Here is a 14,519-nt window from a genome sequence, read left to right on the forward strand (position 1 = left end):
ACACTAGCCCTCCACTTCCATGGGTTGCGAGTTCGAAACCTACTTGTGGCAGTTGCCAGGTACTGACTGTAGGCCGGTTGTTTTTCTCCGGGTACTCCGGCTTTCCTCCACCTTCCTAAAACCTGGCACGTCCTTAAATGACCGGTTGAATGGTAAAACGACCATTTTAAAAGTTAATGGACAGGTAGATAACATTATCAATATTACTGATCGTACTTATTGTAAATATTTCGCTATCAACAATGACGTTTTGAACATGTTTACAATAACCTCACTTGATTTATATCTAAGGAATTATCACCGTACATAAGGTTTACGTATGTACTATTGATTACGGTATTATTATTATTACCGATGTCCTAGAACTGTTTTTCAAAACCATTGCTATATAGTCCAATGGAATTGAATACTCACCAATCAAATTGACCAGTAACCAGTTTTGTCGACCTTTTCACTAGTCACACAACATAATATACTAAATCATATCATAAAATGTTGGTGTACATGAACTGGAAGTGGACGATGACATCCATAAAAGCCAAAGGTATGCCTAAAAATGCTGAAATGTTGATTTTATTGAGATTGCATAGCTTTATTATCTTATAAACTCTTGCTATAATGTTGAGCTCAAAACTTCCTTCCAAACTTAACTGATGACTATATGAACATATTTAACATGGACATAGTCCAGTAATTATTTGAATTTCTAAAATACAGATGTGTCGTCCTTCTAGGATTCGTCAGTGATGTAAGGACCATCATACAGTTGTGTCGTCCTTCTAGGATTCGTCAGTGAAATAAGGACCATCATACAGTTGTGTCGTCCTTCTAGGATTCGTCAGTGAAATAAGGACCATCATACAGTTGTGTCGTCCTTCTAGAGCTCGTCAGTGAAATAAGGACCATCATACAGCTGTGTCGTCCTTCTAGAGCTCGTCAGTGATGTGAAGACCATCATACAGTTGTGTCGTCCTTCTAGAGCTCGTCAGTGATGTGAAGATCATCATACAGTTGTGTCGTCCTTCTAGGGCTCGTCAGTGAAATAAGGACCATCATACAGTTGTGTCGTCCTTCTAGAGCTCGTCAGTGAAATGAGGACCATCATACAGTTGTGTCGTCCTTCGTGAACTCGTCAGTGATGTGAAGACCATCATACAGTTAAGTCGTCCTTCTAGAGCCCGTCAGTGAAATGAGGACCATCATACAGTTAAGTCGTCCTTCTAGAGCTCGTCAGTGAAATGAGGACCATCATACAGTTGTGTCGTCCTTCGTGAACTCGTCAGTGAATGAGGACCATCATACAGTTGTGTCGTCCTTCTAGAGCTCGTCAGTGAAATGAGGACCATCATACAGTTATGTCGTCCTTCTAGGGCTCGTCAGTAATGTTAGGGACATCGTACAGTTGTGTCGTCCTTCTAGGGCTCGTCAGTGAAGTAAGGACCATCATACAGTTGTGTCGTCCTTCTAGAGCTCGTCAGTGAAATGAGAACCATCATACAGTTATGTCGTCCTTCTAGGGCTCGTCAGTGAAGTAAGGACTGACATACAGTTGTGTCGTCCTTCTAGGGCTCGTCAGTGATGTTAAGAACCATCATACAGTCGTGTCGTCCTTCTAGAGCTCGTCAGTGATGTTAAGGACCATCATACAGTTGTGTCGTCCTTCTAGAGCTCGTCAGTGAAATAAGGACCATCATACAGTTGTGTCGTCCTTCTAGAGCTCGTCAGTGATGTTAAGGACATCATACAGTTGTGTCGTCCTTCTAGGACTCGTCAGTGAAATAAGGACCATCATACAGTTGTGTCGTCCTTCTAGGGCTCGTCAGTGAAATAAGGACCATCATACAGTCGTGTCGTCCTTCTAGAGCTCGTCAGTGATGTAAGATCATCATACAGTTGTGTCGTCCTTCTAGGGCTCGTCAGTGAAGTAAGGACCATCATACAGTTGTGTCGTCCTTCTAGGACTCGTCAGTGATGTAAGGACCATCATACAGTTGTGTCGTCCTTCTAGGACTCGTCAGTGATGTAAGGACCATCATACAGTTGTGTCGTCCTTCTAGGACTCGTCAGTGATGTAAGGACCATCATACAGTTGTGTCGTCCTTCTAGGACTCGTCAGTGATGTGAAGACCATCATACAGTTGTGTCGTCCTTCTAGAGCTCGTCAGTGATGTGAAGACCATCATACAGATGTGTCGTCCTTCTAGAGCTCGTCAGTGATGTGAAGACCATCATACAGTTGTGTCGTCCTTCTAGAGCTCGTCAGTGAAATAAGGACCATCATACAGTTGTGTCGTCCTTCTAGAGCTCGTCAGTGATGTGAAGACCATCATAAAGCTGTGTCGTCCTTCTAGAGCTCGTCAGTGAAATAAGGACCATCATACAGTTGTGTCGTCCTTCTAGAGCTCGTCAGTGATGTGAAGACCATCATACAGTTGTGTCGTCCTTCTAGAGCTCGTCAGTGATGTGAAGACCATCATACAGATGTGTCGTCCTTCTAGAGCTCGTCAGTGAAGTAAGGACCATCATACAGTTGTGTCGTCCTTCTAGAGCTCGTCAGTGATGTAAGGACCATCATACAGTTGTGTCGTCCTTCTAGAGCTCGTCAGTGAAGTAAGGACCATCATACAGTTGTGTCGTCCTTCTAGGACTCGTCAGTGATGTAAGGACCATCATACAGTTGTGTCGTCCTTCTAGAGCTCGTCAGTGAAGTAAGGACCATCATACAGTTGTGTCGTCCTTCTAGAGCTCGTCAGTGAAGTAAGGACCATCATACAGTTGTGTCGTCCTTCTAGAGCTCGTCAGTGAAGTTAAGGACCATCATACAGTTGTGTCGTCCTTCTAGAGCTCGTCAGTGATGTAAGGACCATCATACAGTTGTGTCGTCCTTCTAGGAGCTCGTCAGTGATGTAAGGACCATCATACAGTTGTGTCGTCCTTCTAGAGCTCGTCAGTGAAATAAGGACCATCATACAGTTGTGTCGTCCTTCTAGAGCTCGTCAGTGATGTAAGGACCATCATACAGTTGTGTCGTCCTTCTAGGGCTCGTCAGTGAAGTAAGGACCATCATACAGTTGTGTCGTCCTTCTAGAGCTCGTTATTGATGTAAGGACCATCATACAGTTGTTTCGTCCTTCTAGGGCTCGTCAGTGAAGTTAAGGACTTGGCAGTATACCGGGACTCAAAGATTTACCCACTAACCTTGATGGTGGTAAGCTTCCCAAACCACTATCATCAAATAATTATAACTATAATAACAATATATATCACCGTCACTATCTTTACATCTTTTGGTTTGTTTTAAGTCTACCCTCAATGATCAAATGCCACACAAAAGATTAACACCTTAGAAACAGTAGACACTAAATAACTATACAAAATAGAGTTCTCATTTAAAACATAAAGTGTTCTTCCAAAGGGTGCAACGACTCTAATTAGCTCCATTTCATAACAGTAAGTAAACGTATGAACTTAAAATTTTCATTTCAACAGGTTTTCAAAATATTGTGTTTTACTTTGAATTTTAAAAAAATCGTGTGATGTTCGATGCGAGCTGTTCAATTCCAAGCATTTTAAATGCAATTGAAAATAGCCCGATTAAAGTGAGAATTGTGCCCGTGACAATTGTGCAGCACTGTTGCAGAGACAGAACAGCAATGAGAACACATACGTCTACACAGAATGCACTAACTGCAGCGGCGGGATCACGTGGAAGCTGATGCCTAGATTCAAGCCCAAACACATGAGGATAACCGAGAATATTAGAGATAGAAAAAGGCGCGAACGCTAAGAATGTGTTTTCTGTTTTAGCTGAACTTGTTAGCAAGCCTACATGAAAACAAAAAGAAACTTCCCAATGTTTGGCATTAATACACAAACACTCAGGTATGTAGATGTACGTTAAGTCTGCATTCCCGTCGTAATAAGAATATTTATAGTGATTGAGGCACTATTTGTAGATATGCCGCCTACTCCAGCACTCTGTGTTGTTAATGCTGTCTGTCGAGTATTGATAATCAATACACAAGAACACGTGACGATAGACACATCCTCATATAAACGACAATTCTTATCAACATTAGAATTCAAGTCCTTCACAAGTATAGCCGACATGATAATGTCCTTGGGAGTTGTTTTCCCTGACGATACGTGTTGATATGTATGGTGGTCAAGACGATACGTGTTGATATGTATGGTGGTCAAGACGATACGTGTTGATATGTATGGTGGTCAAGACGATACGTGTTGATATGTATGGTGGTCAAGACGATACGTGTTGATATGCATGGTGGTCAAGACGATACGTGTTGATATGTATGGTGGTCAAGACGATACGTGTTGATATACATGGTGGTCAAGACGATACGTGTTGATATGTATGGTGGTCAAGACGATACGTGTTGATATGCATGGTGGTCAAGATGCCACTACCATGGTCTCACTAACCAACATTTGACTTAGACTTACAAAACACTTTCCTTTCCTAAAAACCTATTTTATTTCACTTAGACTTACACAACTTCACCTTTCCTAAACACGTTTTATTTGACTTAGATTTACATAGCACTTACCTTTCCAAAACACATGTTGTTATTTGACCTGTTCTTTGTTCCGAGATTTTCGTGTTAATTTTGTCGGGACACCTTAACCACTCGGCTTATTTAGAGGGAAGATTCATCTTAAACTTCATTTTAACACTTCGGTCCTATTTTATAATAAACCATCAGATGTTCATTTCACCGAAGCCTGGATATTCACACGAACTTACAGGTACTTGTCAGTACGTTTACCCAATACCTATTACACACTGAAATGTCAGTTCGAATTCGACATTATAATTAATATTGCTTACATTTATAATGAAAAAAAAAGAAAATATATCAATTAATTGAAATTAATAATAATTCAGTAAGCAAGTTTATCCTGTTTGAAATATCATTATGATAGCATATATCCGTGTAAAGACAGGATCGTGTATTACAACATCTTGCTATCTCAATGGTTGGACGCTGATACATATTCAGACTCGCTTGTGTCATGTGTACCTCCCTGTGGGAGCGTTTGTTTTAAATGATGTAGTGAATTCCTTAATACCACTGTCGATATAAAATGTGAAACCACATCATCATATCATTGACTTGAAAATTCTTCAATACTTGGTATTCATTTATTGCATGACAATACTATCTGGTATAACATTTTGATGACATGTATAGAGTTTTCTAAACATAACAACAACTTTATTATAAAAACATTCCTGAGATCCCACATACATGAACGTTATGAAAATCATATACATATTGAATGTACTATATACACACTGTACACGCATAATAAAATATTACCATTGAAGGTAACATAAATTGAACACACATAACGAAACTAATATTCACATTGAATGCTATATATACGTTTATGTAACATCTCCATAGACATTACACGTACAAAGGGTATGAAACACAGACTCATCGGGAAAACATCTTTTACACAGTTAATATCACTTATACATTTAAATTCTGTCATCCCGAACTCTGATAATTCTAAGACTCTACTTAACTCGAACGAAGAATTCAGTTCCGAGAGTAAACACTTCAATATAAAATGGATTCTATCGATTACTCGGGCTATGTTCCCGGACCCACTGACTTCGAGGTTCGGCTATACTTTAATAATGCTATTACATTGTACATCACTTACACATATTAAACTGTTTCACGTTTAACATTAACCACTTCTTTGATTATCTCAGCTTAAAAACAAATAAAACATAAAACTCGGATTTCGTTTGTGCTTTTCTTTTAAAGATTGTCATCAACACGTCTACGCCTGTCAATCATTGTGTACCGTTATCTATACCTCATACTTAGCTATTAATATACCAATTTTATTTCTGTCTCTTTAATATGACATATTTTAAAACGAGAAAGGTGATTTTTCAATTCAGTGACACCGTCGCTATAAATAGTCAATCGACCTACTGTTATGACTGGGGATCAAAGTAGGGCTAATGCTCCTTAGTTTGACATGAACACGAGACTGTAAGATTATCATTTCAATACATTGACGTACCATTAATATACAGTATAACTGTTATTATCAAAAGCTTCCCTTGTACTTGCCAAAGGTTGATAGCTTCTAAAACATGTCCTTCATACCGTAGTCGCTGCTGCCTTTTATCATTTCAAAGCTTTGTAAATTTATTCTTATTATCTCTATATTAAAACAATACAATAAATTAGAGCAATAATATTCTAATTAAAACGAAATATTAAAGGTAGGCCTGGTTTATAGCCGACCTACCTATACACATACAGTGAATGGTTTATAGATCGGTATATACATACGTGTACCACAGACTTGTGGCTGCCAAGCACAGCTCTTAATGCGTACAACACAACATATGCAAGAAAAACTACTACAATAACAATATTACCAAGTCAAGGTAATCTCTCAGACAGAACAATAAATTTCTTCTTGTGCAAGGAGTTATAAGGAAAGTAGTCTGATATCTTGGGCGATATTTACTCTACAGATTTAAGGCTAATGGTATGGCTATTGACAGTTTACTCATACACACAATGTCTATTGTACAATATAACTATTAGCATACCCTTTCACAACAAAATTCGAATGCCAATTCCTGTTGTTAGATTGAATGTCCGTGTCATAATATCGGCCAAAGTACAGTGCCGGGACATTCCAATATTGTTACCGTATATGTTTTTGACGTTAAGATGTTTTCTTTTTAAAGCTGATCTAGTACATTTTTAGCCTTGGCGACATTAGGGTACGTCAAGATGCTTCCGAAATATTAGTTTGTTTCAATTAGTATTTCATTTAATTGTTTCACAAAGTAAAAACCTTGCCATCCGTAAAAGTTATGTATCGGATGAAACATCTACTCAGATTCTAGTCATAATACAGTAATTGAAAACGTCATGTTTATAGAGGTTACACAACGAGTGGTTGTTGGATATGGAATGTATTTCACACGAATAAGTTATTTTTTAAAAGTTACAAAAGACACGAGCTTTAGCGAGTGTTTTTTGCAACTTTTAAAAAATAACTTACGAGTGTGAAATAAATTCCATATCCAACAATTTCGAGTCGTGTGACCTGTTTCTACCACAATAATATCGGCTTGAATCAAAGGGAAACGTGGCCAAGTATAATTTCGCGTATGCAAATAAAGTGTATTATAAAGTGAATAACACAGGGTATTGTGGTAGAAAATGCTTTCTACCACAATACCCTGTGTTATTCAACTCTCAGACCATCAGTTAAACAATGATCCGAGTCATCTACACAGGAAAACGTTGGTTTCCCGATAGAGAGGAAGTTTGACTCTATTCGGACTAACGTTGATGGGACTGGCTAATTGATAGGCTATCTTTAGTCGGCTATCTTTTATAAGGATGGGTCTCCATCAGAATTGTAGGTCACGTGAATGACCCAATTATAACCTGGAAACATGTTAGGAGAGAGATAGTTGTATTTACATTGCTAGGCTGAGTGTGCTATCAGATTATCTCAGTTTACAGGATACTCTAACACGTGGCATGTTACAGCGGTGTTATTTACAGGCCTAACGGTTTTACGAAAGAAGGAAATAAACATCGTGTTTTTATGCAGGCTGTCAAACACACGCATTCAATGTTGTCAAGTGTTTACACGTGTGGTATCAGATGCGGTTACACTGGGCGAGGACTACAGTATTTCACACGTCCAAAAATCCGAGAAATAGTAATAGAGTACTGATATCAAACACTGTAACAAGTATATGTACATCTTACACACATGTGTACTGATATCAAACACTGTCACAAGTATACATGTACATCTTACACATATGTGTACTGATATCAAACACTGTCACAAGTATACATATTACACATATGTGTACTGATATCAAACACTGTAACACGTATACATGTACATCTTACACATGTGTGTACTGATATCAAACACTAACAAATATACATGTACATATTACACATATGTGTACTGATATCAAACACTGTAACACGTATACATGTACATCTTACACATAAGTGTACTGATATAAAAAAAACCGTAACTTGTATACATGTATATCTTACACATGTGTACTGATATCAAACACTAACAAATATAGATGTACATCTTACACATATGTGTACTGATATCAAACACTAACAAATATATATGTACATCTTACACATATGTGTACTGATATCAAACACTAACAAATTAATATGTACATCTTACACATAAGTGTACTGATATAAAAAAAACTGTAACTTGTATACAAGTATATCTTACACATGTGTACTGATATAAAACACTAACAAATATATATGTACATCTTACACATGTGTGTACTGATATCAAACACTATCACAAGTATACATATTACACATGTGTGTACTGATATCAAACACTAACAAATATACATGTACATCTTACACATATGTGTACTGATATCAAACACTGTCACAAGTATACATATTACACATGTGTGTACTGATATCAATGTAACAAGTGGCCTGTACATGTAATGTCAGATTATCCTTAGTCGTTTATTAGAGAAAATTTAACACGTTTCCCGGTGTTGTAAACGTTTGTACTGTTGTCAAATAATGTATAGAAATGGCCGCATGTCAGCGTGTGTGTGTCTGTGTGTCTGTGTGTGTGTATCTGTATGTGTCTGTCTGTCTGTGACATATGGATTACTTCATTTAGTCACCATATTTACACAGTCACTTTATTAGATGTCCCGATGCTTTACATATGAGTGGTACTGTTAGATGTCATTTCATACAATAAATATATATATATATATTATAATAACTGCCTAGAAGCAGTTACCTTGGGTAATACTGATATCATCAACTCTAATGCTACCGGAATGCTGGCCCCTTGATGCCTCGAAAGCTACACCAAATGGGTGAGACTGGTGATCCACGTCCACCTGGGCTAGACTCCAGTCGGTACAGTTTGACAGCTGCGAAGTCCACACCGGGGCACGTAAAAGAGGAACGCCCCCAAAGTAGACTTGTGTTAGGAGGGTAAGAGTGCCCGACGACTGAGGGCAGACTTGATATAAAAACTTCACACAACGAGGGATGGACCGGGTCATTATTGGAGAAGAAAACCTTGCCTTGTCTCCGGGATATTTATCTGCACCACTAAATTCTATAAAGTAACCTGCAATACAAAACAGAATCACACTATAAGATATAAAGCTGAAATGTAGACAGTAACATTAGTCTAAAAATCATTGCTATACTAAAATGTTACAGGTATTGCATTCTTTGCTATGCAACAATATCACAAGTATGATTTTCTTTATTATGATACAATATCACAGATATGAAATCATTGTTTAACTACAATATCACAGCTATGGCTTTCTTTGTTATGATGCAATATCACAGATATGACTTTCTTTGTTATACTACAATATCACAGGTATGGCTTTCTTTGTTATACTACAATATCACAGGTATGGCTTTCTTTGTTATACTACAATATCACAGATATGGCTTTCTTTGTTATACTACAATATCACAGGTATGGCTTTCTTTGTTATACTACAATATCACAGGTATGGCTTTCTTTGTTATACTACAATATCACAGGTATGGCTTTCTTTGTTATACTACAATATCACAGGTATGGCTTTCTTTGTTATACTACAATATCACAGATATGGCTTTCTTTGTTAAACTACAATATCACAGGTATGGCTTTCTTTGTTATACTACAATATCACAGGTATGGCTTTCTTTGTTATACTACAATATCACAGGTATGGCGTATTGTGTTATACTACAATATCACAGGTATGGCGTATTGTGTTATACAACATCACTAAAGGTTAATGCGAGTTTTTGCAACGACATTGGTCTATTTAATAAATTATAACCTTCTGTTTATGTATTGGAAGGACGTATGTGGTTCCTCCAACCTTACTCTTGTATAAATACGTTTAACTTTCATACTTTCCAATTATACTTAAGGATCAAAAGACCTAGGGAGCGTAACATCTTTCTGTCGGGTCTAACCTGAAGTTTAACAGGAAGAACACTTATGTAGGATGAGCCTGTCGTCTAATTCCTTTAACAATGCTGTATTTGTTTTCATAAATATTTCTATGTCTTGTTAATAAAATATTTTGAAATGAAATGAAATATCACAGGTATGACGTATTGTGTTATATAACAATATCACAGGTATGACATTCATTTTTTATAACAATATCACAGGTATGACATTCAGTTTTACAACAATATCACAGGTATGACGTTCATTTTTACAACAATGTAGCAGAAATGACATTCATTTTTACAACAATATCACAGGTATGACGTTCTATGGGGTAGCTAATCTACATTAATGTCATTCCTAGCCTTATTTTAGATACACGTTTGTTTTTATCGACTCCGTACTGTAACTCCCCGATTTTGTCATAGTTACTATGACGACCGTCAGGAAATTGTCTTAATCATTGTCGCTATCCCACAACTAATACACTGATGAAACGGTCAGACAAAGACGTTTGTAACGGGGTAGGGACAAAATATCCACTTAGAGGCTAGAGATAAAAGAAATATAGTCGCGTCCTGTATGTCAAATGATTTGAAGTAAATAGTTTATTTTTCCTGCAGGAAAAGTTGTCGATTATGTCAGATTTTTCAATGGAATAATTGTATTGGCGGCTCATTCAGCCTTGTCCATCCGTGTTTGGCGAGAAAAGCGGAATAACTCTCGGAATTTTAAGAAGAATGTTGCAGAACATTTAATTTCCAGCGGAAAAAGGTTGTTATGATGATTATACCAGGGTACCGTTCTCATGTGTGAGATTTATAACATGGATAAAACAAACCCGCTACTTCAACGTCAAATCCATAAACCAGTCACAGGAATATCAAACAGCTAATGAGCCTGGCTTGGTATCCCCACTACATGCAGATCTTGACTACATCAGAAACATGCTATCAGTGTGAGACTGTAAATGCGAGATAAGAATCTTACCAATCTCCGCAGACTGTAAACTCCAGTCATATATATCATCTTTGTCGTTTGTGTAAAGACACGTGTTTCCTCCGTCAAACGTACAGCCAAGTTTGATATTATCTACAATCAATCAGAAATGTAACGCATTGATTTATCAGAAAGATTATGATAATGGTGACTTCAAAATAACCTACGAGAATATACTAATGTTATATCACCATATATCATATCATATCAGCATAAATAAATGATATATCACCATAAATCAATGTTATATCACCATATCTAAATGTTATATAATATCATATATCAATGTTATATCATCATATATCAATGTTATATCACCATATATTAATGTTATATCACTATATATTAATGTTATATATATCATATATCAATGTTATATCACCATATATCAATGTTATATCACCATATATCAATGTTATATCATCATATATCAATGTTATATCATCATATACCAATGTTATATCATCATATATCAATGTTATGTCATCATATATCAATGTTATGTCATCATATATCAATGTTATATCATCATATATCAATGTTATATCACCATATATTAATGTTATATCACTATATATTAATGTTATATATATCATATATCAATATAATATCGTCATATATCAATATAATATTGTCATATATCAATGTTATATCATCATATTTCAATGTTATATCATCATATATCAATGCTATATATCACCATATATCAATGTTATATCATCATATTTCAATGTTATATCATCATATGTCAATGTTATATATCACCATATATCAATGCTATATATCACCATATATCAATGTTATATATCACCATATATCAATGTTATATTACCATATATCAATGTTATATCACCATATATCAATGTTATATCACCATATATCAATGTTATATATATCATATGTCAATGTTATATCACCGCATATCAATGTTTTATCATCATATATCAATGTTTTATTATAAAAATAATATATTTCACACTTAATGATTCCCGATAAAAAAAGTCTTATTAATCGGCAATCAATTTTAAATATCGTATTGATAGTCCATATTATTGATAGTCCATATTAACCAGGAAAAAAACGACCGTCGAAGAAAACCATGCATCGACCTTATTAAAAGGCTATACTTGTATATGAATTAATGTTAAATCACACTAGAGAAATACTTTCTATTCCATACACAAACATTTCAATATATATAATAACATGATAGGCTTAACATTATCAATTAAGTATACAATCACCTTGACAATGACCTCCGGCGACCATTACGTCATCAATTGCCACACCAACATTTCCACGCACTCCTCTCACAGCCACAATATCGACTTCTGTGACATCATCGTCGATAGTGATGTATGCAACAGACCAGGAACTAGAAAAGGAGGATATTTCGGATAGCTGTCGGATTACATTCGGTGTCACGTGACCCATAATCTTCAGTTTCATGTCGGACTGAGATCCAGAAAAGAAAACTGCTAATGACATGCATTTTACGTCATCCTTTAAGAAAGCGGGGATTTTCAAAATTGCTTCATGAGAGGAAGCCCCTAGGCCGTTCGGATTTTCTGCGTACATGAAATGTCCTATAAAAAATACAAAACTCACATAAAAAATATGTACTAACAATGCACTGTCCGAAGATAATCGTATGGTGTTACTTTTGTCATTTTGAATATAAATATTAGCATAAAATAAAACGAAGGCGGAGGGTGTAATCACTCTACTGCATACTAACAGCAGACGATTTGTACGGAATGAGAATCCCTGTTTGTAATCTGAGTCAGATCATGTTACTGATAAAACTAGAGCAAGTGGAATCAACTGACCAGATGTTTTACATTAGATAGATAAAAAATGTAGCCAGTCTCTCATGAAATCAGCAAGGTGGTGGATTGAAGCTTTCCTTCTTTGATTTACAATGAACGTGTGTTAGAAATGTTTATATCGGATAATTTTGATTTACATCTAAAAGAAAAGTTTATAACGAATTATTTTGATTTACAATGTACACCTAAGAGAAAAGTTTATAACGAATTATTTTGATTTACAATGTACACCTAAGAGAAAAGTTTATAACGAATTATTTTGATTTACAATGTACATCTAAGAGAAAAGTTTATAACGAATTATTTTGATTTACAATGTACATCTAAGAGAAAAGTCTATAACGAATTATTTTGATTTACAATGTACATCTAAGAGAAAAGTCTATAACGAATTATTTTGATTTACAATGTACATCTAAGAGAAAAGTTTATAACGAATTATTTTGATTTACAATGTACATGCAATACAAAAGTTTATATCAGACGATTTTGATTTACAATGTACATATAATAGATGTTTATAACGAATGATTTTGTTTATAACATAATAATTAAGCATACATAAGTAGAGATATTACGGTTACACGCTACCTTACATTTTACTGTTTAATGTTAAAAAAGCATAGCAACTGAAATGATATAGGCGACGCAGGAGTCACAGGCTCTATTTCAATGGAAGGGCCGTAACTCTACCGGTGTAGGACGGTAAAGCGAACCCCGTGGTAAGGTGTAGTCCATGGTAAAATGAAGCTCATGGTAAAGTGAAGCCTATGGAAAAGTGAAGCATTTCACTATTATCTTACTGATTTTTTCATATCAAATTGTTGTTGTTGTTTCTTCTAATATCAATAACACACAACAAGTTTAGGGCTGGGCGGAGCTCTTCACTTTATCATGGCCATGGAAAAAGTAAAATTGCTCCGCCCCACTTTTTTCATCAGGTTTAGAGAAATGATTAAGCTAACCGATAAAAAAACACTTTACCAAGGGGGTTTCTTTTCACTATAATGGTAGTTTGACCCAAGTTCATTTCACCATACAACCATGCAATACCGGGGGGCATACATTCATATAGCAGGTCTTCGTCATTTTTTCATGGATCGATTATGATGTAGTGGATAGTTGATAATTAAAAAAACGTTATTTATGATATCATTTACACATTGTGATATCTGAAGTTTGTTTCTGATACCGATGATAACGCAAGAAAAAATGGATGGACATTATACTCCCTGAATAAACATGACTTGCCAAAATTAAGAAGACGACCGTTACTCAATTTAAAGTGGAACAAAGTACACGTTTTATTTTGATAAAATTAAATCTTTATAACATTATTTCAGTATGTTAACTTTGATTACGGGACTAAAACGACGTACCTGTAGCATTTCCCCACGTGTGATCAAATGTAGGGTCATGTGATCTCCGGGTCCACATGAATTCACTCAGAGAGACGTCAATATGACCGCAAAGTCCCGGCGTTTCATACGTACAGTTGTATTGTTTTCCTGAAATTATCAACATCATCAGATAGTAACTGTACAAAATCTACTAGCTTACATGTGCGATTCTATACCAACCTAGGATAAGTGACCTATCAACTAGTTTACATGTGTGGTTCTATACCATCCTAGGATAAGTGACCTATCTACTAGCTTACATGTGCGA

General features: G+C 35.9%; 1 protein-coding gene across 1 annotated transcript in view; it reads right to left on the bottom strand.

Annotated features, from left to right (window-relative positions):
• Window positions 1-7,097: 7,097 nt before the first annotated feature.
• Window positions 7,098-14,519, bottom strand: part of LOC117333542 (mucin-5AC-like) — a 69,497-nt gene continuing 62,075 nt past the window's right edge. The window contains exons 21-24 of the mRNA XM_033892877.1: window positions 14,231-14,359; window positions 12,267-12,608; window positions 11,014-11,115; window positions 7,098-9,183 (exon numbers count right to left, since the gene is read on the bottom strand). Coding sequence (XP_033748768.1) covers window positions 8,831-9,183; window positions 11,014-11,115; window positions 12,267-12,608; window positions 14,231-14,359 — 926 coding nt within the window. The 3' untranslated portion in view covers window positions 7,098-8,830. The remainder of the gene's footprint in view (window positions 9,184-11,013; window positions 11,116-12,266; window positions 12,609-14,230; window positions 14,360-14,519) is intronic.

This window comes from Pecten maximus, chromosome 8 (genome assembly GCF_902652985.1).
Source record: "Pecten maximus chromosome 8, xPecMax1.1, whole genome shotgun sequence".
Lineage (NCBI taxonomy): Eukaryota > Metazoa > Mollusca > Bivalvia > Pectinida > Pectinidae > Pecten > Pecten maximus.